The sequence below is a fragment of the Alligator sinensis genome, unplaced genomic scaffold, assembly GCF_000455745.1.
Source record: "Alligator sinensis unplaced genomic scaffold, ASM45574v1 scaffold701_1, whole genome shotgun sequence".
Lineage (NCBI taxonomy): Eukaryota > Metazoa > Chordata > Crocodylia > Alligatoridae > Alligator > Alligator sinensis.
The window spans coordinates 2,940,208-2,965,862 of NW_005841915.1; the positions used below are offsets into that span (position 1 = coordinate 2,940,208).

At 39.3% G+C, this 25,655-nt stretch overlaps 1 protein-coding gene across 15 annotated transcripts in view; it reads right to left on the reverse strand.

Annotated features, from left to right (window-relative positions):
• The window catches only part of TCF4 (transcription factor 4), a 360,805-nt gene that overhangs the window by 332,728 nt on the left and 2,422 nt on the right, over positions 1 to 25,655 (reverse strand). For 5 of the 15 annotated variants that reach the window (XM_014517561.2, XM_025198154.1, XM_014517563.2 and 2 more), the window contains exons 2-3: positions 25,479 to 25,570; positions 23,624 to 23,696 (exon numbers count right to left, since the gene is read on the reverse strand). In XM_014517561.2, coding sequence (XP_014373047.1) covers positions 23,624 to 23,696; positions 25,479 to 25,550 — 145 coding nt within the window. In that variant the 5' untranslated portion in view covers positions 25,551 to 25,570. The other 10 variants (XM_014517565.2, XM_025198152.1, XM_025198156.1 and 7 more) reach the window with 7 other exon arrangements.

A 25,655-nucleotide genomic window follows, 5' to 3' on the forward strand; every position in this document is an offset into this window, starting at 1 on the left:
AAGAGTCTATATGCCATTGTCACAGGGGTGAGAATGAGAGCTCTGGTAGGGAGCACCCAAGAGGGAAGCATTAGGATCTACTTTTACTTAGGTGCAATGGCTAAAATACATTTCTCAAGAGGTAGAAAGGGACTGTACTATGGGTCCAATGGTTTCCCCAAATTAGAAAACTGGATTTGACCACACACATACATACCATTCAGGGAAATCTTCATTGGAATCTTACTGAATAGATGGAATATGGCAAAACTATATGATACAGCTTCACTAAATTGTCCTAAGGACAATGTGAGGATTGCATGATGCCTTCTCTAGGAAATCTTAGAAGAGAGGGACAGGGAGACAGAAACATTTTGTTTTCTATTGTAGTTTCTTTCATATTCTTTCCTGGAGGATTCTGACTGTTTTCTTCCTCTTCCCTTATAGGTCAAACTATCCAAGCCCATAATTCCTTCAATATCCAACTGGGTTGCAGTTATCTGCTGAAGGCACAGGGCCATTTGCATGAAAACCTTGGGCCTCTGCACTGTCTCACAGGCTTTGCACGGGTAGAACAGTTTTAAAGACTTCATGCTCTTTGCTTCTAGGCCATCCCCTACCTTTAGCAGTCCCTTGCATATGCCCGTTAAGGAAAAATTATCTAGTGAAAAAGCTGCACAGGAATGCTTTGCCTATATTAACTGACCTTAAGAGTCCCCCTGTGTTACTGAAGGATGACATACGTCATCATGGCTCCATTCCCATCTGTACCCACCCCGTCCCCATGAGGTCAGGTATAGAAGGAAGCTGCCTTTGTCCAACAGGGGCACATTTGAATATACAGTAGTGGGATATTCCCTCCACTAACCTGTGGGAAATGAACAGTTTGGGAGGTGACTTTCTTTAAACATTTTCAAAGCACATATGATTTCTCTCAATAAATAAATATGGGGTGTTGAGGGCTGATATCAGGCTAGATATTATAAAAATATTCCTAATCATCAGGAACACCATTTGAACTGGAGAAGTAAGGCAAACAACTGAACCTACTTTCAAGAGGAACTGTGATAAGTTTATGAACAACTTTATATATTATGGTTGCTGGCAAATGGAGACTGGATTTGATAATCCAGGTCCATTAAAGTCCTAAATAGTCTATTAAATGATAAAATCATACAAGTATTTTAATAATGACTAGAATAATACTTTGAAATCAATGTCTTATTATGTTGAAGCACAGGTACAGGCAACTGAAGAAATAAAAGTAAGTGAAAACAGCAAAGTATGAATCGAAAATTGCCATGAGACCTATAGGGAAACCATATGGAAAGTACTGACTCCACGTACTGCAATTCTGGCCAACTCATTTTACTGCAGGGTGTCAGCTATGAGTTAGTAAACATGTATAGTTTTGAGCTTGTGTATCTTAGAAACCAACCTTTTTCTTCATGCTTTACATCAATAGTTCAGATTATTGGTGATACTTGGGCTAAGTCTTTGGATCTGTGAATAAATTAATTGACATTAAAACCAGAAGGAGTTATAACAGTTTCTCAGTCTGACCTCTGGCATAGCACATGCCAAAAAAACCACCCTCACTCTAGAGCTGTTGCAGGGCATACTTAATGGTGAGACTTTGGCTTCTGCCACCTTCAGTGACCTTGAAGGCATTGTATACATTTTACCTCCAGCCTTTTTCAGAATGTGTGACCACATCTGGAGGGGTTTTTGATTGTTTGGTTGGTTTGGGGGGGGTTGTTTTGTTTTGTTTTCTGGGAGAGTTACTTAGTTCCTATTTGCCGACACTGTTGGAGGTATGTAGCTTTTGTGTTGCTGTGTTTATGGTAAATTCACCTACATGGAAAAAAGAGGAAACTTATAAAAAGAGAAAGGTTCTGATAGAGGAGGCTCAGCTCTACTTCCTAAATTGCAGTTGTGTTCTGTATGAAACGACTTGATTTCATTTGAGATTTAATATTTAATGATAGGGAGAATGAGAGACAGGAGGATCAGTGTGGAAGGAACTCTCAAGTGGAGATTGTGCAAAAACAACATCTGGAAGAACAATTTTGGATGGAGACCCATTGGCAGACACCAGAACCAGCATGAGGAAGACAGAAACAAATATTAATTCTTATTTATTTCAGACATTACAACTTACATGTCCAATGCCAACAATTAGGACCTCAAAAAACCATCTGATATTGTCACTTAAAAGCCCAAAGAGGATTGTATATACAGGACTGAAAAAGATAATTGTGGGTTAGACTTCTGTTTGTGACCATCAGAAATGGTACCTTAATTTGGCCTTAATGACCTATAATCTCTTTTAGCATATGGCTTTTAGAATGGTTATTATTCAGCTTGATCTATGGCTATAATGGAACAGAACAGAACTGTGGGTATAATTAAAATAAGTTCCTGTAAAAGTGGAATATGTAGTACATTGCTAATGTGTAAATGACTAAATAACTTAATTAGGTGAAATGAAGTGCACTTATAACCACAGATGCTTAAGCCAAATCATGATAATGTTGTGTATGTGAATATATTTTTTTAAATATGTTTATTACCCAAACAGTAGGACAAGGGAATACAAAGCATACACCAGCTATAAAAATAGTAGTGGATATTTTTTGCTTTAAAAAGGTTTTCATTGCAAAATAGCATGCCATTGCTATAAAATTTCTACAACAAATATCCCTTCACCAGGCTTTTCCAGTCCATGAAAATCTCTTTTTACTCTGGCAAAAGTTTACGAAAAATATACAGTATAAGATAAAATTATTATTAGGGAAAACTTAATAAGAAGAATAACTGGGGCCCTTTCCCTTCTACCCTATGCCATGCATTTCCCCCACTGCAGTCAATCATCAATGTAAGCAATTTAATGAAATTCTTGTGTTCAGAAAATAGCCCAAATCTGCTCCTGTTGAACTCAATGGCACAACTCCCACTGACTTCAATAAGAGCAATACTGGGTTTAAATATTGTGAGGAAAGTGTATTAAGTACCCTTCATAATTCAAAATACAGAACAGGTCTCAACAGTGCCCCATCTGAGAGCATCAAACTCAATATGAGGAGATGCAAAATCACTTCCAGCACTTGAATTCATTGATTTATCCATATTCATTCTGCCCTTTCTACCACTTCATCCTTACTGTAGGTGAATGTATCATAACCATGTGCATGATGAGGAGATGAATAAGAATTAGTGACTGTATACCTGAAGGAGTCTTCAACCAAATAAGCAACCATGAAATGTGCACTGTAATCGTACAATGAAAGATCAAATGGAAAAGTCTTCAATGCTGCAGTTTCACAAATACCTGACAGAGCTGCAGCAACTCTTCATTCCAGAAAGCCATGGCTTTACTCACTCACCCCATGAAATAAAGTGGCTTTGGACTTTATTCTATTAGTTTCTCACCAGCACTTGCCCAAAACCTCAGCTGATGTGAAATGGCATAGTTTCACTGATATCAATGGAGTTATGACAGATTATAACAAATAAGAAGCTGGCTTTTTTTTTTTTTTTTTTTTTTTTACACAAAGGTACCAACAATTGCTTTAATTTTTCTTGCTTAGTAATATTCAGAGTTCCCATGGCTACCCATCCTTCATCTTTAGGTAAGACTTCCCCATCACCTTCTCCCCCCCCCCCCCTTTTGACTACCTCCAAGGAAAAAATGAGCTAGTGTTGAAGCACAATGTAAAAGTGCCATTCTTTAAGTATTTGTGGCTGAGCTGGAAGGAAGAAGTGTCAGGGTCCCACCAGAGAGTCTGTTCCTATTACAGTTTTAGTTTTACAGAGCCAAGATGAGTGGGTATGCAATTTAAGATGACAGGTATACATATGAACAAAATCTTTTTTCAGGCTTATGGATCAGGACATGAGATGCTCTTCCTCAATGAGTAAGTTCTACCATAAAACCCTAGTTAAATTAATGAGGGAACAAAAATCTAGGTAGTATGAATAGTGAAGACAATTGTGTCAATAAACAGAAGAGTGTTAAACAGCTTTTGTATGTGACCAATCCCATTTCAAAAACTATTTTTAATGCAACAAAGGTTTCTAGTAACTTCTTGGAATTGGTGGGCATTTGCCAATGAGTTGGGTAAAGCAATGCTAGTAACAAAGATTCAGTATCGTGTCTATAAAGACACTGACACTTGGATGAAAGCCATTTTACGTTAAAGAACATATACTAGTAATAGGGAAAGGCAGTGGTCCTCTGATGTATGACAAAATATTTGATTATTTTGTATGATGTACTTATCGTGTGGCAAGGCATTAACTCTGAAGAGAATCCTTCTTTGAACAAACTGATAACAAGAATGTCTAGCATTCCCATTTGTTAGAAATGTGGAAACATTTAAAAAGACACTCTTTTCTTTCTCCATAAAGAACAGATACTGGTCACACACATGGCCATAAACAATTGGGGAAATTTAGGATCCCTTGGTAGTAATAATACCATGCCAAACACAGGCATCTGAACTTTGGGTTGACATAATAATGATCTTCTAATGGAATACTAAACATAGGCGGAAATCGGATAATGGCAGGAAGTGGGCATGATCTCAGACTAAAGGAAACTTGGAATAGCTCACTTTTACTTTAGCTATTGACATATGGGGGGCAGCAGTGCTACATAAATTTTCCACTATGATAACCACATTTTTGGCAGTGATGAACATCAAGCCACAATTGGAGAGCATGCTTTGAATAAATAGCACAACCCATTTTTGCAGTAGACTTCTACCAATCTTTATTCTTTGTGCACATTTTCACTACAAAGGAAACATATGGTCCATTGTAACTGCTTCAAAATATTTTGAGACATTTGCGAAGTTTTTAGTGGGTGGCATCAAAAGACTTGTAAATATCCCTCCGTGACAGTCCCTTGGTGAAGGGTTGACACTTAAAAAACACCTTTTGGGTACAATTTATGTAGATACAGTAGAGACTCAGTATCTCCCATTCACCTTCAGCTATTTCTTTTGATGTATTCATGCACTTGGAGAAATACTTCATCTCTTTATAATACAGATATGTATTTGCTGTGGGATGTAATGAGCTGATATTTTAAAATCAAAAGACATTCTAGGAAGCAGTAAGGTAGCATACATTTTAGCATCTACTTAAGAAATCTGCAGACAAAATTACTACTTCTACCACTGTTGGAAATTTCCGATAAATCTGTCCTTGATATCAGAGTATGCATTTTTGGTAAAGGTGGGTTTACTCAAACATTGTGTATATTATTGACAGATGGGGAATGAAATAAACTATTAAATTCTTTATGAGATGGAATCAATTCACCTTCTACATTTTGTACAACCTCAAACACAGTGGCATTCCCCAATGAATATAACAAACAAGTAATAATGAGAGAGAAAAAAAAACCCTTATAGTAAGAACATGGGTTTCCAATTCATCTAAAGCAGAGGACTAATCCTAAAGCCCTTAAGACCAGAGAAAATTCTTTTGTGATCTGAGAAAAAGGAAAGGAGAGCATACAGAACCAGAGAACACTAGAGACCCTATTGACTTAAAAAGTTATCCTTTTGCCTCATAATATTTAGCCTAGCAATGTTTAAAAAACACCTAAAATTAGCATAAATGAAAGGAACTACAGAGAATAAGTTATTTTTCACCACTGTTTTCAGTTTGTTTACTAGCTCCCTCAAAATTAGTTTGTACATTAGCCATTTTCACTGTTTTCTGCATAAGTTTCTGTTTGTCTAGGCCTCTTAGACAGTAACAGATGGAGGAAAACAAATCTTCAAAAAAAAAAAAAAAAAAGAAATATTGCTGTAGTATCGTTAAAATTGGCAGGGGAACTCCAAAGTAAGTGTAGTACCTGCAACTGCTTTTTATTTTAACTGATATAGATTTCAAGTTTGCATTCCTCAAAGGAAATGGGTCTCATCCTGTTTCCATCTCAGCCAGGGATCAAACATATATCCCACAAGCCAGATCTGGCCTGTGGAGCTGTTTCCTCTGCTCTTTGGGGCTCCTGCTGTGCCCCAGAATTCAAGGAAAGGGTGAATTGAGGGCAGGGCCAGCCACTGAATTCAGGATATGGGACCCCGTTAGGGATGGATTTTGGCCAACACAGCTCCACTTGCCCCACCACCTCCTGTCCTGTCGCTGCCACTCCCCCTACCGCTGCCATCTCTGGACCCAGCATGAGAGCAGTGCAGATCCAACCCAGCAGGGACCGGGTGAGTTCGACACTCCTGATGTAAGCTAACGGGTAGTTTATCAAAGGGAGTAGAACTGGCTCAGCAAGAGGAACAAATCTTGTTTTCCAGAAAGAATGAAAATACAGAATAGGGCTGTCTGCTTCTCTTGTAGTCTTTCACTTTCAATCTAAATGATTTTTATTTTAGATTAAAGGAGAAGAAAACAAAGAAAGAACAAATACAATACCTTCACAATGAAAACAAAGCATCTCTCTTCCTCTATGTAATCACCCATTTTTCAAATCCATCATAGCCTTCCCCCATGACAAACAAGTGGTAGCCTTCTTAGAAAGGTACAGTGTACAAAAAACAGAATTATAGTCAGATACCTGACAGACCCTGTATGATAAGTCTTCTTATCTTCTTATGTTCCGATACAATGTTGATGGACAGTATAAAACCTACAGTTACATGAATGGGGCTCCTAGGCACTGTAGCAATGCAAACAGAAAATCAGCTTTATTTGATTGTCTGATTATGTTTGGATTTACAATATTTTTAGTGCCTTCCTCTGTTCTGATCGCTTGGTAGCTAAATTTTTTCTCTCCGTCTTCCTCCTGAACAAAAAAAAGAGTATCAAAAAGGAGAAAATTGGAACTGAAGATCATGGAACCACAGCCAAATCAATAAGGCCTGACAATTGGCTAAGAAGCCTGGTGATTTTGTCTTAGAGATTTCTCATTGATGAAAAGGAGTTCAAAGGAAAGTGTTTCACTTCTGCCCCACCGCATATTCCAAATGAAATGACAGAATTTCCTAAAATTGCTTCTCCTTGCAAAACAAGACTGGAAATCCTGCCCCCCCTAGTTCTTGGATTGTGAGGGTTAACGAACTGCAATGCCTACCCTGCCCTACATAGCCTGGATTCCCACATGTAGGAGAAACACAAAACAAGTCAGTAAAGAGAAGTGGTAATCCAAATGACATGATAAAATGTTTAAATATTTTGGATCTTGAAGAGCTCAGACTAAGTGGGTAATGACTAAGCCCTCCCTGCCCCCGCACCCACAACTTTGCTGGCTGGGGTCTTGCTGCGGGGAGAGAGAAGACTAGGTCTGCACAGCAAGGGGGCTTCCTCCTCCCCCCACTCTCCAGCCCCAGTTCCCATCCAGCCCCAGTTCCCAAGAAGCAAAAAGCAGGGTTGGGCAGCCTCATGCTGCAGCTCCTGACTTCAGCTATCAAGAGGCAGGAGCGGGGAGCAGAGGGGAGAGACACAGTAAGCTGTGGGGGGAGCCCTCGCAGCAAGGCGGGATCCTTTCCCCTACCTGACAACAACCAAAAGCTGCAGCACAGGGCTGCCCAGCCCAGCTTTTCGCTGCAAAACTGGGGCTGGGGAGTGGTGGGATGGATAACAGAGCCTCTCTGCTATGCAGACCTGGCCCCCACCAAGACTTGAACCTGCAAGCTTGGGAGGGGATCCACATAGCAAAGAGGCTCCATTTTCCCACCCCTCTGCCCGGCTGCACAGAAAAGTTTCTGTCTCCTCCCTGCCTCCTCTCCAACCCAGCAGGGGCGAGGGGCTGGGCCAGGCCAGGCCGGTGCTCACCTGGAACAGACTAGCAAGGCTAGCAAGGGGCCCCTGGGATGACAGCAGAATGCAACCTACACTGAAGTGTGATGGAAGTGGTAAAGACATTCAAAAAAAGCACTCTAATCTAAAGTACTTTAGTCTAATACCACATTCATACAGGGTTAACTTACAGCAGGATCTGACGTTTTTAAAGAACTCTAAGTTCTGTGAACATCTATTCTGTTAAAGCTTTAAAGCGCTTTCTGTGTGGTTAATGCATGTTAAGTGTAACTTCTATATCTGGCCTATGACACCACCTTTTTATAAAAGGTAGCAATGTTCGTATATTTTAGCTAAACTAACTTTTTTATTAGGCTAAAATGTAATGTCAATAGTTTTCACCATTAGGATTCATCCAATTAGCTGGAAACCAAAAAAGGTACTTCTAGATTATCTAGAGAAGAGTTTAGGTTAAAAGCTACCACGATGACCTAAAACTGTCCTGAACTGCATGTTTACCTTCTGGTAATTGGTAATTTTTCTATGTTAACTTCTTAATTAGATATCAGCACATTTTCAGAATCTTGTATTTCAATCACAGATGGGGATATGAGAAGAAGCATTGCTATTTCACACTGACCAAACTGCTTAATCAAATCTTGACATGAGCATGAACCTGAAGCACTCTCACCACTACACTGCCACTAGTGCCAATTAGCTGCTCCCATTTTCAAAGACAGAGATAAAAGAAATAAAATGGAATATAAATGAGAAAATTAGGAGAGTAAAAAGACAATGTCCATTAGTTAATAAGATGGTTCATAAATTAAATGCTCTAATTTGTAATAGTTATAAAATATCTAATTTTAGGAACCTGACTGTTCTTCTATTTATAAAACGAGGCACATATTTCCTAAGTAGGTATATCTTTTCAAAGAATACAAAATCAACAGTGTGATTAGACAAAAAGAACAAAGTAAAACAATACATTAGCTAGCATCTATGATCACACAGAATGAAGAAGCATTATCTAGTCTCTACTTAGGACTTAACAAATAGTTTACACGAAGACTATTATGGACAAAATACAGTCAAATAAAATTGGTTTAGTACAGGTTAAGATATCAAAAGGGACAGAGCTGCATTAAGACCAATCAACAACAAACCTTGGCAACACAGTACAAGTGCTAACAGATACCTGGCTAGTCAAAGGAGAATGAGTTCAGTCTTACAAGGTTGGACTAAGCAATATGAAAAAATACTAGGCAGTGAATGACTGCAGAAGTCCATTAAAAACATGTAATAACCCAGTCTATTTACACAGACAAGAAGAAAAGTCGTTATTTTCATTTCTGCCCCAAACCTTCATCAGAAACATTGAAATACTGATAAAAAAAGACTCTCAGAACAACATATAAAATTATACTAAAACTAAACTCAGATAAAATTATGCAACACAATTCAGAACCAGATCTTGTAGAGTAGTTATTACCCACATTGCATTGACCTATGCAGCACCATAAAAGAATAATGTCAGAAGGACAAAATCAGGGCTGTCCAACTGGCAGCTTGCGGACTACATGTGGCCCATGAGGGGTTAAGTTGCAACCCCCTGGCTCCTACCAGGCGGCTGCTTCCCCCATGTCTCCGGCTGTTACAGCAGCTGGAGTCCCAAAGTTCCCCCTCCTTCCTCCAGTTCTGCTTCCTCCCTCTGTCCCATGGGGTGGGTCAGTGGAGCATACTGTGTGGAGAGCTGAGGGTGAGTCTGGATCTGCATGCAGCCGGGGGAGGAACTGTGCCCACATGGTCCAGCTGTGGAGTGCACGTAGTGCAGCAGTGTAGAGAGTGCCCACACTGGCATGCTGTGCAGTGCTGGGGGATGGGGAGGGGGATGTCCACATGGCAGGCAGCCCCATGGCCCATGCCTCATCTGGTGCAGCCCATGCAGCGTGTGATTCCTACTGATGAGACCACCCCAGGAGCTTAAAATTTGGACAGCCCTGGATTAAGCCATCAATTATTGCTAAATCTGGGTATACAGGGTCTCTGCTAAGTGAAGTGAAAAGTTTGTAAGACCAGTTTGTAGTTGGTAGACTGGTTATCTATGTAACCTATGAACTTAAACACTGCAATGCCTAAAAATTACATCCCCGGGCTCAAATAACATGGTTAGGCAACCAGGATCCATATACAGTCTCAGGCACTAAGGGTCAAGTCAATGTATGATTGATGCAGAGAATAGGGATAGATGGGCAATTCAGAGCACCTAGTGCTGTACCAAAAGAACTTTGCAGGCCAAAATGAAAACACCAAATAATTTAGGTACTGAACAAGCGTTGTGGCAGCTCAAGCAGGGCCAATCTCAACAGCACTGTGGAATTTTAACTTATTAATTCTGCCTAAATCCAGTTTAGGTGCCTATGGGACCAATCTGGATATGGCCCTTAGGCTTTTCAATAAAAGCATATCAGTTAACCTGTTTCCAGATTATTATATGATATCCAGATAATTAAAATTCTCTCCACATCTTCTCTCTAGCATAAACTTCAAGCAAGGAGGGTTGGAAGGATCCAGGAAGGTCAAGGGAGATGCAACATTCCTCTTCAGGGTGCGGTGTAGCAGCAGGGCAGAACCAGGTCTGCTAGCTACAGCCGTCTCAAAGCTGCAGAAGCTAATGAGACTCTCTTTGTGCTGTTTCCTTTCAAGATGTTTTGGAGGTTGGATCTATCTGGGTATAATCATGGATTTAGAGGCTCCACCCTCATCCTAAAGCTTCTGTCAAAATCTCTTTTCTGCCTCCAACAGAACATACAGCAAAACATCATCAGTTCTGATGCCTACTGAAAGGTACTCACCCAACTGGAGGATAAGTAAAGAAGGGTTTCCTTCTGAGAGAAATTATTCTGGGTAGCAAAATGCCAAACTGATGGAAAGGAGCTGCAGAGAGATCTCGACAGGCTAAGTGAGCGAGCAAAAAAAAAATTGCAGGTGAATTTCAAGGTTGATGAGTGCAAGGTAATGCACATGAGGAAAAATCACCCCATTTATAGGTACGTAATTCTGGGTTCTGAAATAGCTGCTACGACTCAGGAAAGAAGCCTGGGGGTCAATGTAGATAGTTCTCTAAAAACATCAGCTGATGCAGCATTGCCCAAAAATGCCAATAAAATGTTGGGGATCATTAAGAAAGGAACTGAAAACAAAATAGAAAACACCATCATTCCACTATACAAATCCAGGGTGTACCAAAAACTTAAATACAGTGTGCAGTTCTGCTTTCCACATCTCAAAAGAGATGCAGTAGAGTTAGAAAAGGTACAGAGGAGGGAAACCAATCCAGGGTATGGAGCAGCTGCCATACCAGGAGAGATTAATAAAGCTAGGACTCTAGTGTGAAAAAGGCTGGGGAGATATGAGAGAGGTCTTTAAAGACATGAGAGTGTGGATAAAGTGAAAAGGGAACTGTTATTCACCAAGTCTCAGACCACCAGGATCATGAAGCACCCGCGTTCAGAGGCCACGTGGTATTAGGCACTATATAAAAGTAGGGTGACAGTCTCTGGCCTGGCGAGCTTACACTCTAGCACTGTAGGGTCCTGCTCTATGACTCAGGCTCTAAGGCACTTCTGTAATAATAAACAGGAGAAAGTCAGTATCATTCTTTCAAATGCAAACCTCCCATTGAACTCACACAAAAGCAGATGCTTGCCATTTTCTAGCTGCGTTTACTTAAAATTTCAGGCTAGTCTTATCTCAAAAGAAGAACCCCTCAAATTAACAGACGGGTCAGTCTTTAAATGTTAATCTTAGATTTCTAAAATATTTAATTTTCAAAGAGTTGGGAGATTACTGGGGGTTTGGATAGGCTGATGTCTCTGAATCACAGAGTTGACTAAACTATACAGTTCATACATCATATAATACTTTACATGATTAAAAAGCCATTAGAAATGGCCAGAGAAGAAAACAAACATACAGAATTAATCCACAGAGCACAATTAAATCACAACAATTATATTTATGGATTATTAAGGTTCTAACTTAAACTCTAAAAGTGAAGAAATTTAGGGCCACTGAATTCACAAATGTGCACCTGAGGACAGAACCTCCTTTTTTTCTGAACCCCATTTTGCAAAAGTAACAAACACAATTTCTCTTCTAAATGTAACCACCTCTGTCGGATGCTAACATAGACCCCCATTCAAAGCAGCATCACTGCAGATGCTACCAGCTTGCTGTGTTCCCTCCCATGTATTCTAGATCCACTCTCCAGGCTTCACATACACCAGGTAGGAAATACTGAACACTTTGTTTAATCTTTTGAGATTCCTGAAAAGAAATGAGACCCCTGTATTCAGATGGGGCAAGAAATGAACATTGCATGGTGGGGGTTTAGAGAGAAAACAAGACAGCCTGAAAGCTGCCATAGAGCGAATCACTTCACAGGTGAAGACCCATGATATGGCAGACAGGGTTCCTAGAAAGCATCCAACATACACAGTTACTCCCAAACTATATTCAGTATTATATAAGTTAAGACAAACAGCTTGGAGGCACTTACAGAGATTTGGTATTTCTCTGCCTTATCTCTGAATGTCTTTATTTTCAGCATTTTAAGATAGCTTCCTTTTTTGAAGCTCCATTCCAATAAGAGCCAGCACCTAGAGGTCTTTCTCCATCAAAACACACATTGGCTTCAAACAGGAGCCTTGACTAAGTAAGAAATACAGGATCAGCTCTTTGCAAGACGGAAAGTCATGGCATTGAAACACTGTTGAGGGATGTACTAAAATCGTGGCGCCCGGGGCCAAATTTCACAGGCTCACCACGGCCTCCGACAGCCTCCAATTTCATGGGAAGACTGCGGGCACCCCCCATGCCTCCGACTGGCTGGGGCGCTCAGACGACACATGGGCTGCCACCGCCTCACTGTCCCCTGGCCTGATTCACTCTCCACCCAGTCCTGGCCTGCACGGGGGGTGGAAAATAAACCCCCTCTGGCCCTGCATGGGTGCAGGCTGCCACTGCCCTACTGCCCCCCAGCCAGGCCACGCTGCCCGCCTGGCCCTCCCCGGCCCTGCATGAGCACAAGGACAGGCCACTGCCACCTCGCTGACCCCCCCTTATCCCAGGTGGGTCCCACTCTCCCCACCACCCTGCCCTGGCTCTGCTCCCCCCAGCCCAGCCCCACTCCTCCACCACAGCCTAGCCATTCTCCCGTCCCACCCCAGCTCTGCTGCCCCCAGTCCCATCTCCCCCACCCACTGTGGGATAAGCCCAGCCAAGCAGGCGGCTGTGGCTGCGGAAAAAAAAAGCAGGGCCGGGCCTGTCCTGGTCTGTCCGGGCTGCAGGGATAAAAGCCTGTATAAGGGCAGCTCTCACCCAATCAGCAGCTAGACAGAGGGCCTAGGATTTAAAAAAAAAAAAAATGAAAAAGAAAAAGCCTTTTATTTTAACACAGAGCACCACTTTTCCCCACTTTTTTGTAGGGCTCTTTTTTTCATGGAAAACGTATGATTTTGCATGTTCCACAAAAAAAAAATCAAAAAAAAAAAAATCACAATTTTGGTACATCCCTAACCATGTTATATGAACATTTGGGTTTTGTTTTTTTTTTATTTTCAGAACAATTTACTCTTGGGCTGAAAGTTTATATGCCAATGCCGAGCCCAGTTCAGATTCTCAGAGCCAAGTTACAGACTTCTCAAAAAGAAGGTTTGTAAAGGAAATGCTGACCAAACCTTGAGTCTAGTGGCAGGTGCTCCCACAATACAAGGATATAATTCAATCAAGCTTTTGGCTGACGTCACAAAGTACAAAACAACTGAAACGCTTTATGAACAGTACCAGAACCCCTGAGATTCAATTACTGTCTTGATATTCTATCAGGAATTGTTCTTTGTTATTTTTAATAAAACAAAACCATTATAACGGTTATTTATCAGCTAGGTGGACCATATTTAAACTGTCTGATCAGAGGAGAAATGGAATTGTGCTGCATTAATCTGATAACCTTCAATTTTATATCAAGAATTCAGGAACAAGGTATTTCAGGAATCCTATGCTCAGGGCAAAAAAGCAACAGCACTCAGATAGAAAAATGCCCAACTTAGATCTTATGCTTTATGTATTCACAAAATAGAATGACATGAATCCCTAGCCCTTTATATATTAAAAGGAGGTGTATCTGATTAAATATGTTCTAGTTCAGGGGAGGCTAATCTGCAGCATAGGTACCACAAGCGTCACAGGCAACCTGTATATGTGGTATACGGCAGACTGGGCAGGGGAGAAACAACAGTGAGACAGGGCAGGGAGCAGAAAGCAGAGGATCAGACCAGGCAGGGAGCATGGGGTAAGAACCAGAACGCTGAGCAGCATTTCAGGTAAGGAAAAGGGATTAGAAGTAGCCCTCGGGGAGGCTGTGGGGCTAATTTGTGGCATGCCTCCTCTTTTCTAGTTCAATCATGAGTTTTTGGTTTCAGTGCTCCTGCATTACTGGAAGAAAAACTATGGCTTCTTTTGTGCAAGAGGACAACCCAGGCAATAACCATAATGGTTCCTTATGGCCTTAAAATATGTGGGTAAGATTCTTATCCCCGATAAGTTCTTCCTACATGGGAGCTGGAACAGTGTAAAGGGATTCGTAAAGCCCAGCATTCAGCCAGAAGGAGTCTCAAGCACAGAAACCAAGAAGAAATATATGCAGTGTTTAGACCAGTGACTCTCAACCAGCAACCTGTGGCACCCTGGGGTGCCTTGAGATCCTTTCAAGGATGCCATGGGGTGCCATGCAATGCTAGCAGTGTTAGGCATGCAACATGATGCCCAAGATAAACCAGAGATTTCAAACAGGTATCCTTGGCATTAAAAACATTCTGATCTGTTGAGGTCTGAGTTCTTTGCAACCGAAGAATTGCTCTATTTCTTTTTCTGCAGTCAACAAATGAATGAAAACTAAGAGCTAATATTTTCCAAGGGGTGCCTGTGGTCGAGTGAAGGGTGCCTTAAGCCTAACAAGAGATGAATTGAGCCTAACAAGGTGGACAACCACTAGTTTAGAGGATCATTTTGCAAAAAGCAGCGTAACTAGTAAAGCAGCGGTTCCCAAATTGTGAGTCGCAACCCCAAATGGGATCGCAACATCAGCGGACGGGGTGGCGGGGCTGTGGGTCAGGAGTGAGGAGCCATGCTGAAGACATGGGGTCATGCCGAGGAAAAATTTTGGGAAGCACTGTGGTAAAGTAAGGAAGCAGAAGAGGATGGAAGGGTTGTGTCAAGGGCAGGAACTGGTGGAATCGCAGCACATAGTGCTACAGAAATTCCACGTGTGGCTGCATGCAGACAGCCCATGGCAGATGGCCACAATTTTGAAAGCCCATGCTAGAAGTGATTCAGCCACATCAGCAATTCCAAAAAGTAGCGTTCAAAAGTAGCCTAGAGCCACCCTAAGCACCACCTCCCCCTGGACTACAAATTCCTCTGTAGTATGGCAGACTCTCACTTTATCAGTCTGATAAATAACAATACGTATTTATATGCATGTATTAGTAAAAGCATGCAGGGCTCGACATTGGGCTGTTACTCTAATAAAGTCTCACTGACATAACTGCTCCCAATGATGGCAGTGACAGTGGTTACTTGACTAAGATCTGCAAGACACACTTCTGTCTTAAAAATGAATCTGAAAAAAAAAGGAAATTAAAGCCAAAACCAACTCCCATTGCAGTCAGAGATGTGAAGTTGGCTACAATGACAGAAGGCTGAGGCTTTTATTGAATATTTAAATTCTGTGACTAATAACTCCTCTTTCATTTTTCAAACACATCGAAGTATCTATGTGGAAGGCACCACAGAAGTGTCTCACACATTATTTTAACCTCGAAGCCTTTCCACCAAGTCAAAGACAAATCACTATTAAAAAAAATAAACCCTGAAAAAAGCAAAAGAGCGCAAGTCTAGAGGATAAGACAAATTCCACAAAAGTACTCTACAAATACGGCAGCGTGTGTGAAGTGCTATTTCCAAAATAGATCAATACAGGGCACAGCCAACAATAGACTGCAGTTAATAAACTACATATTGTCATTACCACCAATGGTAGTCTTGAAAGTCATTCATTAAATGGTAACTGTCAGGAAGAAACACAAAAGCATTCATAGGAACAATAGTGTTACTGCACCTTTAAATAAAATACCTTTTCACAGCTCTGAAATCCTCCAAGATAACAGGATTTTTCAACACACCTGGTTGTTTGATATGCTGATTAACTGTGCTTTTATTTACTTTTGTTAAGAAAGTAAACATGCTGTCCCTTCCCACCACTTTTTTCTATTTTTGCAAGTTCGTTAAGAAAAAAGAAATACATAATAGTCTTACACAATGTTAAGAAAAATCTCTAAAAATTCAGCCACTCCTGCCACTGCACCACTGACTTGGTAGGTGAAAGCTCTCACTGAGAACAAATAAGACATATGGAGATCCAGTATTCAAAGGACAACTGATAAAATACAGGCACAAATCCCAAAATGGCATGTTTAAATGTTACAATCAGTCTTCAGGGGTGTACTTGGTAGCCGTGTTGGTCTGAGACAAAAAAGACATACAAAAAACTAGAACTCTTGGTTCCAAAATGATACCTTGTATTAGACCAACTGGAAAATGGCAAGAAAAATTGTCAGTTTTCTTACCTTTTGTTAGACCAACTGGAAAATGGCATCATTTTGGAACCAAGAGTTCTAGTTTTTTGTATGACAATCAGTCTTGGGCATGCAGATCAGATCCTGGGAGGTGAATCGTGCTTCTCAACTATACCATGCATTAAAGACCCTTCAAAATATCATTTCATCATGTCGTTTGGCTTTTAAGCAGAATTAAGCAGATTTAAGCTGCACAAACACAGAAACACAATTCTGGTAGTTACTTTTAAAATTCTGATTCCATTTTTAAAATCAGACTCCTAAATTTGGTTTCCTGTGGGGATACAGAGTCCGGAATAGACAGGGCCTGACTGAATGATCTAAGTGATCTCTTTCAATTATTGTTATAGTTATTTATTTCCCACAGTGCACTTGGCGTCTTCCATGGCAGAAAAATCGCAGCATTCCTGTCCTGACCATGTTATAGATTGAAGATTAATAGAGGTACAGACAGAGGCTAGGGAGAAGAAACACAGTATATGTAGAAGGCAGGGTAGAGATGCACCTTATAGACAAACTGATTTAGTTAGTCTATAAGGTGCATCTCCAACCTGCCTTTGGCCTGACTTCAGACTAACAAGGGTAATCATCTATATCTGCTCATAGCATATGCAGTAAAATATAATTTGCTGCTATATATTTAAAATAGGGCCTGCAAACTATTCCCAAATTAACCTGGTTCTTCCCTCTAAGGACCAAACATAAAACCTATACTACCCGACTAATTTCAATTAAGAGGGCTGTCTGAGTGAGAACTATGGGATTTGGCTCCACTAGTTCCTCAGGGATCCAAACAAGTTAGTAGGTCACTTGAGATACTTCCTCTAACATAAAAAGAATTTTCACTTTTTGACAGATTTCATTTCTATCCCTTTGATACAGCTCTGTCCACCACCCTGATAATGTTTATCTGAAACCATTTTGGTAAACGATCTTTAAAATGCAGACCATTGCAAACACGCACACTGTTCCTCATTAAGCAATTGCAGATCTGTTATCTTGCCTTATGGAAAATGATCTAAATAGCATCATAATATCAAACATTGAAAACCACAGGCCTGGGGCCACCAGGACTCTACTCTTTTTGAGGCCTTTCTAAGTCACAAATTTCCAGACAGAAAATGTAGTTTACCATTAGAAGTAAATGTTTGATCTGTAAAGCTTACAAAATGGCTTTGTTTATCATAGCAGATGAAAGAAAAAAGGAATAATTTTAAGCTCAAAACAAAACTGTTTATATGACAGCTTTTAGTGCTCTATGATTCTGTGCATTTAAGAGAGATTCAAGCAATTAACAGCACAAACTTTCATTACATAGTTCTATTATATATGTTTATGTGACTTAGTTGTTCATCTGTTATTTAAGTGATTTCCTCATTACAAGAGCATGGTAAAGATAATTTGCTGATGTTGTCAAAAAATGTTAAACATTGCATTCACAACAGTCTTTAGATCCCAAAGCGTATTTGTTTAAAATATTTTACCTGCTAGAGTCAATATAAAAAATGGGGCTCCAGATTTAATCACTGCATAAATGATGAAGCAAATTACTCAGTAGATGCAAGATAACCAGAAAAAAGGGCATTACGAACAGTGAAACCTTCATGATTTGGTGTTCAGTAGGTGTCCAATGCAATGATCGTTTATGCCCATTTAGTGCTCTCTGAGAATGCAGTCGCTGGGAGCTGCAGTCACCTCTGACAAGATCGAATATGAATTTGGTTCCCAGAACCCGAGGGGTGATACGGACATGGATCAAATTAGGTGAAATTTATTGAATCCCACACAGTCCTATTACACCTTTCTTACTGTACCCTTTGGTATGCAAGTGATGTGGATGTGGAACACAGACACACTTCCAAATCAAAGCTGACTCTACCAATTTGACATATACCACTATTTTATAGGTAACTCACACCCATGGCTAAATTTGACTCAGAGACTCCTAGGTCGATTGTAAAGGCCTCTTTCAAAGTTACATTTGGCTAAATTGAGCCCCAGACACATTTTCAGTCCCTCATGTAGTAAAAATGTATGTCTTAGAACTACAAAGCATATCCACGAGTCTTAGCAATGATTATGATAAAGCAACACATTTATACCAATACAAACACTCTGTAGTAGCAAACAAGGCATGCGTGTATTTTTCCAACTCCAAATACAAAAATTGTTTACTGTGTTCTACCAAAAGTTTGTGTAAACTGTTACCTAAACTATCTATCATCTTACAAAACTACAGTTTATCACTGACATCTATTGAAATCAGAAATTAAGAGGGGTTTGCATTTCCTCTCTTAAAATGACTAAGATCCTAATCTATAATTCTAAGATACAGTGAACTACCTGTAGATGGCAGTTTCTTTGGAAGGTCCTTTATACAATAAAATTCACATTGTCCTTTTGAATAAGCTACATTCTCAGTACTAATCTATCTTGTTTTAATCAAAATATTTAGCTTTTCTAAGCATGCGGTATGGTATCTCGGGGCCAATTCAAATTCCACAGTATGGGCCTCATTCTGCCTCCACTGTTGTCAACAGGAGAATTGCCATGGACGCTATTAGGAGGAGGCTCGAGCTCTCTATAACTAAACATAGCTGGAAGGTTGAGAGGTAACTACCATTCTTTTTCTCTTAAATCATAATGACATAACATTAGGGATAAAAATATGAAATGAGTTACTCTTGTATATTTGTGAAGCTAAATCCACCAGGATTCACAAACGGCAAGACAAGAGGAAAACCTTACAAAGTACAGGTTGGCAGTGGTAAAGACTGGCAGGCTAATCAATTTGAGGGTAGGGTGCAATTTGCATAGCTGCTATGCCTTTTTGTGCACCCGCTCATTGAAATGGCAGAATATCACGTGTCAAGATAATAAACATGGCACAACATATAGCCAACACCTACATTATATCAGCTTTTGGGGTGTGGGGTTTCTTACAAGACATGACCCTTTAACCATGAAGAATTTGAATGACACTAGCAAGTATTTCAGGGCATGTATGTAACCGCAATGGATAATCATGTATCAATGCCACTTTTACGCCAATAAAACTATGTTAATCCTCTGTATCATATTTTACATTTTTCTTCTGAACAGCAATTTTAATTTAAAAACCAGAAAGAGAAATTATATCCCTCAAAAAAATCTCTTCTGCCTAAGGGTTTATTCTCACCCCCCACACACGCACGCACACATACATTTATACTCCTGTTGACACTCAGGGAAGCGGTGCATGTCTAGTGAGATGGCACCACATTCAGAGGCTACGAAAAACATTTTCATGATAAATATTGTATTTTGCATAATTTTTTTTCCTGGTGATCGACTAGTAATGGAAAAATATGTTTTGTTTTTCCCAGTAGCCCAGGCTGAAAGGATGACCTTAAATCCCTTCACATTTTGCTACAGTTTACCTACAAGTCAAAGTTAAAAAGGCCTTCAAATTCAAAGTGTATACGTGGCTTTCTAGTTCGAAGATATTTTATCACCATTTTTTCTAATGCAGGACAAGCCTTAATCAAACCAAATGGCACAATTATAAGGAAACTTTTAAATCCTTAACTGACAGACTTATATTCAGTGGTGTTTATGCTAACAAACATCTTTTACTCAATAGGAATGGCCAGTGATAAGGATTCAGTTGTTTCTCTGCTGCACTCACCCACACAATATTTGAACACTCATACTGTGGGCAATCCTTAACAGATGCTTGAAAACTTAGGTAAAATTAAATACTTGCAGAAGAAGCAGCCAAAATTCAATGCAACTGGGGAGAGGAGGAATTTCAAAAACACTATATAATAGTTGGAAATCTAAAGTGTACCAGATGTGACCAACATAATAGACCTAGCAAGTTCTTTAACTACCAGTAGTATCATACATCTGCTTGAAAATCTATTCTTAAAATCTAGTCCAATCTCTTATTATCTTTCCCTTATTGTATTATGGTCCGTATGTACTACAGACTACAAATTTATATTGTGGAAAGCTAAGGTAAATGCAAGGCAAGTCCAATATTCAGAAAATATTATAACGTCTGGGAAAATAGGATTTGTTATTTTGGCAATTTTTCCTAAAAACTAACAAAGCTTGATTCAAATGGACACATATTTCTTAGCCTGGCTAGCAGTACTAAATCACTTTACAAAATCAATATGTGTATTGAAATAACTCTAAGGAAGTTTTCTCAAAAATAATTCCAGTCCTCACCAATTCCCTCTGTTAAGGTCACAGAGCCTCTAAACCAGCATAGCTGAATTGTTTTAGTGCTCTCTGCTGAACACCTGCAAACATCAAACAAAAACTGCTGGTCCTTTACTGGGTTGACAAAAGCCTTTCATGTGAAAAATGCTCCATGGGAATGTCAGGGCTGTGGCTCAGGTTACATTCCTTTCTCCCTTGCAGCCTCACTATTTCTTAAGGTGGTAAGAGGCCATCTTTGTGAAATTAAAGATTAAAGGAAATATGGCTGCACTTTATCTCCATTCGCACATTACAAATCACAACTTAGCATCATTTATTAAATGAGTAAAGTATTATTAGAGGACTTTAAGCATAAAAAGCTACCACACCTTGCAAAATATAGCTGACTTCATCTCACTGCATGGGGATTAATCTACTGTGGGGTCTATTTTAAACCAGAAGTTTCAAGGCAATATAGGGGAATGGCACGCGTGCCCCTTCAGCACAATAAATATCAATTTTGAAAGAGGAATGACACATTTGTATAGTCAAACTTTTTAAAGTGCATCTGCCCAGTAGAAAAGCAGGCTACATATCGGTGTCAGTTCATCTAACTAAAATTTGGACAGCTAAACAAGTGCTTTATCAATATATAACTGGGACAATAAACTGTATTCTTGAATTACTAAGAACACTATTTTAATGCTGCTGCATATTCATTTAATCTAAAACATACCTTGCAGCAGTTTCCCAAAGAATATCATGCAAAATCTGAAATTCTGAAAACCAGGCTAACTCCAGCAATGCGACCCAAACATAAGGTTGCTATATTGAGCTAAATAACTAACAGGAACACAATAGCTATACTTTTTTCTTCATACAGCTATATCTTGAGGCCACATATCTACATTCATAATTTAGTTCCAGTTTCGTGTGTGGATTTTTGACAACTTTTTTGCAACTACTGAACGTTCATTTTGAAACCCAGTATCTAATAACCAAAGAGCAGATATTGATTTTGAAAACTGCAAGCTATTTACCTCAAAAATAGTATATATTATTCTGCACATCACTGTCAGTATGGATCTCTATGCATCAAGCAGGGTAGTTCTATATTCTAAGAGCACATAGTGGTATATTTAAGCACACGCATTTCACCAGAGATTGTGAAATTCTGCCTAAATTTCAATTCATCTTATTATTACTAACTTCCTTCAATTCATGACATCATTTGCATGTCAAAAATGAGGCACCCAAGTTATTTCTACAGTTTCCATTTTAGAAATAACATAAACAATATAATACACTTAATTTCACTAAATTTATACACTTGTTAATGTTTGTCATTTCTGATCAAACTGCTTTCAAAGCTGAAGCTTAAGATAAATTTCTTAAATAAAACCATCTAGTTAAATGCTGCTAGATCAACAATTAGTTGCTGCATTGATTGTATATAAGCATGACAAATTGATTTCTCTGGCACAAATACTTTACATTTCTTCCCAATGAAAACAAATATATTGAATATTATATATTCAGTAATACCAGCTATTACATTTTTACAACATAATTATAAAATATATATATATAAAAAATGAGGCAAGCTAGGATTGGAAAGTATTCAAATAATTCAGTAAATTCCCCCCCCCCCCCCCCCATCACTACATTCAAAATACAAGCTTATTTATGATAAAGCAAACATCTCTATCATTTTAAAAATCTAAATATAAATCAGAAAAAGTGTAAAATTTAAGTTAAATAACTATAGGTAGCACCTAATGTGACATGTAGATAGTGTATAATAGATTACCTTCAAATTAATAATAAGTAAGTCTTTCTTTAGAAATGAAATTAATTAACATATCAGTGTATTTAATAAATTGTGATTATACGGAATGCATAAAAAGGTTCCTTTAATTGAATACAAACTGAAAACACCAAACATGAAACCATATGTAATGGTGTGTTTATATCTAGATATCCACTAGCAGTTTGCAATAAAGACTTGTCCAAATTTGCCATCCAATTTAGAGTACTCTGTATCTAACAGTGCTATGTACAGTGTGTTTTTATGTGCAATTGCCAGTACTTTAAAAACAATGTAACTCTTTAACTGTAGATCTATCTGTGACATGTCCAAAACACTACATCCAGCAATGTAGGGAATCCTCTTAACTGAAGTTAATAAAGATGTGTCAAATGCGTAAGTCTCTCTAGTTTTACTTGTAATTTCTGAGGCATATAAAAATTTCCTATATAAAACTCTTCTCCAGTTGGCAGACAATGATTGTACACATATGCTGTATTGCAAAAAAAATGATATTTTTTTGTCACCAAACAAGGATCCTATTTTTATGAAAAGCAGAAGTTACCCATACACTACAACTGGAGCTATATTTTTAAAAGGAACAAACAACAAAAAACCCCACTATGTTAATGTTAGAGAACTCTTCAAAACCACTAACATTTTGAGGAGAGGATAAAGTATTATTGTTGTAAAATAAAATGCAAAGCTTTAATTTTTCGAGTTAATCAAAAATATCGGACGCTATTCTCTAAAATAAGAGGGGTTGCCTATTTAAATGTAATGAAGGAAAAAGAAATAAAAGACCCTTAATTCCTCCACACAAACTAGTTCTTACATTAGCTGCTTGGTCTTTCGATCCTCATAGACAAAGACTTGAATTTTGAATTCAAAACCTCTCATGTTTGATTTTTCAGAATGTGATTTAAACTAACTACCTCTGAGCAATTAGTACATTGGGAGGATTTTAAAATGATTTACAATAATAAATATGTGACTATATTTTGAAAATGTTCCAGATTTGTGGAAATAATGACAATAATAATACCCAGCGCTTAGAAATAATTCTGCGCAAATCTCAATGAATCTGCTCCCTAAAAATAGATTAGCACAACTAAAACAAACGTAATGCCTGCTGATAAATAACTAAGAACATTTAAACTGCATGATGAGCAAAAAAATTACATACTTGAGCCAGTAAAATGTCCACTTGCCAAAGAAGTTGGTCCATTTTTCCCACTGCTCACAGGAGGTGAAAACATCTAAAAGAAACAAAAAGACATTACTGCTGGAAAATAGATTTGTGTGCTCACTTAGTCACAAGTTCCTTCCACATTCGCTACCAACTACATTAACAGTTTGTTTAATATGAAACATCATCCATCTCAGACCTGAAAATGGTACAGCATTTCTTGCACCCCCAACTCTCACCCCTCATCACCAGTGTTTTTCTGAGGCTCATTAGCTTCCCAAACAATATTAGCTTCCCAAATATTTTGGGAGAAAAAAAAAAAAAAATCACAGTCCCCAGCAAGGTTAGCAAAACTTAGGAGTGAGGATCCAGTCCCCCCTTTCGAACTCTCCTGTTTGACAAAGGCGAGGAAAAAAGTTTTGTTGTTGAAACCTTGGCCATAAATGTAGCAATGTCCATTTCCATCCCGTTTTAGGATTTGCCCGTCATATGTGAACCCAAATAATAATAATGCAAAGTGCCACCTGCCCTAAATTCTCATTTCGTCTCTAACATGAGAGCAATTTGAAGCAAGACTCTCTCTCTCTCTCTCTCTCTCACTCCCTCTCTCTCTCTCTCTCTCTCTCTCTCTCACTCACTCTTTCTCTCTCTCTCTCCAGCATTTATTTCGACCCTAATTGGTTTCCCTCTTCTTCGACGTGTCTAGTGGATAATACGCACCTTCCCTGAGTCAGAGCCTGCAAAAAGCGAAGGAACAAATGGAAAAAGTGCAACAAGCAAAGAGGGGGCTGCAAAGCTGCCTCAGGCGAGGTTTCCTGGCCAAACTTCCCAAAGCCATTTCTCCACAGGAAAGTCTTGAGCAGCAGCAGCAGCAAAAGACTGAAATCGCCTCATTGACAAGGTTATTTGGATTGTGGGCTGGGGGGGGGCTAGGCTTTAAAAACAGGCATGCATCTTGCACCAAACTGATTTGGGGCTTAAATAAAGAAAGAAATGAGCACTCCTGACATATTGGGGGGGGAGGGAGGGGAATGAAGGGAGAGGAAGGAAAGGGATGGGGGGGGCGGTATCACACCAGACAAGTGCACACGTCCGGATTAACGTTTGGCCTCCAAACTGGCCTACAACCCAAAGAGACAAAAAAGACCTTTTTTTTTTTTAAAGCACCGTGGAGCTGGGGGTCCTCAGCAAAGATTTCCTGACTGCAGAAGCCATTTGAGATTTCAGTGAAAACTTTCAACTGAGACAGCTGTGGATCTCTGGACACTTCCCATATGCCCCCCCCCCACCCCCCCCCAAAAAAAAGATTAAACAAGGGGAGAAGGAAAAGTAGGATAAAAGTCACTCCTTAGCTCCTAGGCCATCAACACTGGAGCCCAGTGTAAGTGCTGACCGGTCAGAGTGAGAGGAGCAGCAATCCCCAGTGATGAGAAGCGATCATTTTTTCAGGGCATGGCTGGGTTTGCAAGTCAAAACAATGGGAGGCATCCAAGACATTAAAAAGTGAGCTCTGAACAAGATCGCAGCGCCCAGCACACACACTAATAATAAAATCATCATCATAAAAGGATTCTTGCTTTGGTTCAGTTTATTTTTTTCTTTTAGCGACCATATTTACCATGGGTCTAGCTGCTGGTTAAAAAATATATATATATTAAAAAAAAAAAAAATCACCCACTGTACTTGGATCACAGTTTGGTTTTGCTTTTTTGTTGTTGTTGTTGTTGTTGTTGTTGTTGGGTTTGGGTTTGGGTTTTTTTTAGTTGTAGTTTAACAGATCAGCTAGAAGATATTTTATTTTTTGTATTTTATTTTTTTACAGCTGTTGTTAATTTCCACCGTTGTTTCTTACCGCACTGAAATCCAGTAAATCACTCAGTTCTTTGTCCGTCCCTAAGGCAGCCATTCGCTGTTGGTGATGCATTTTAGCAAAATCACACAAACCTAGAAACATGGAAATAACCGCAATCAGAAACCCAGTCCCGAGCCTTAGAGGAAACACAATCGGATTTGTTTTTCGGGGGGGAGG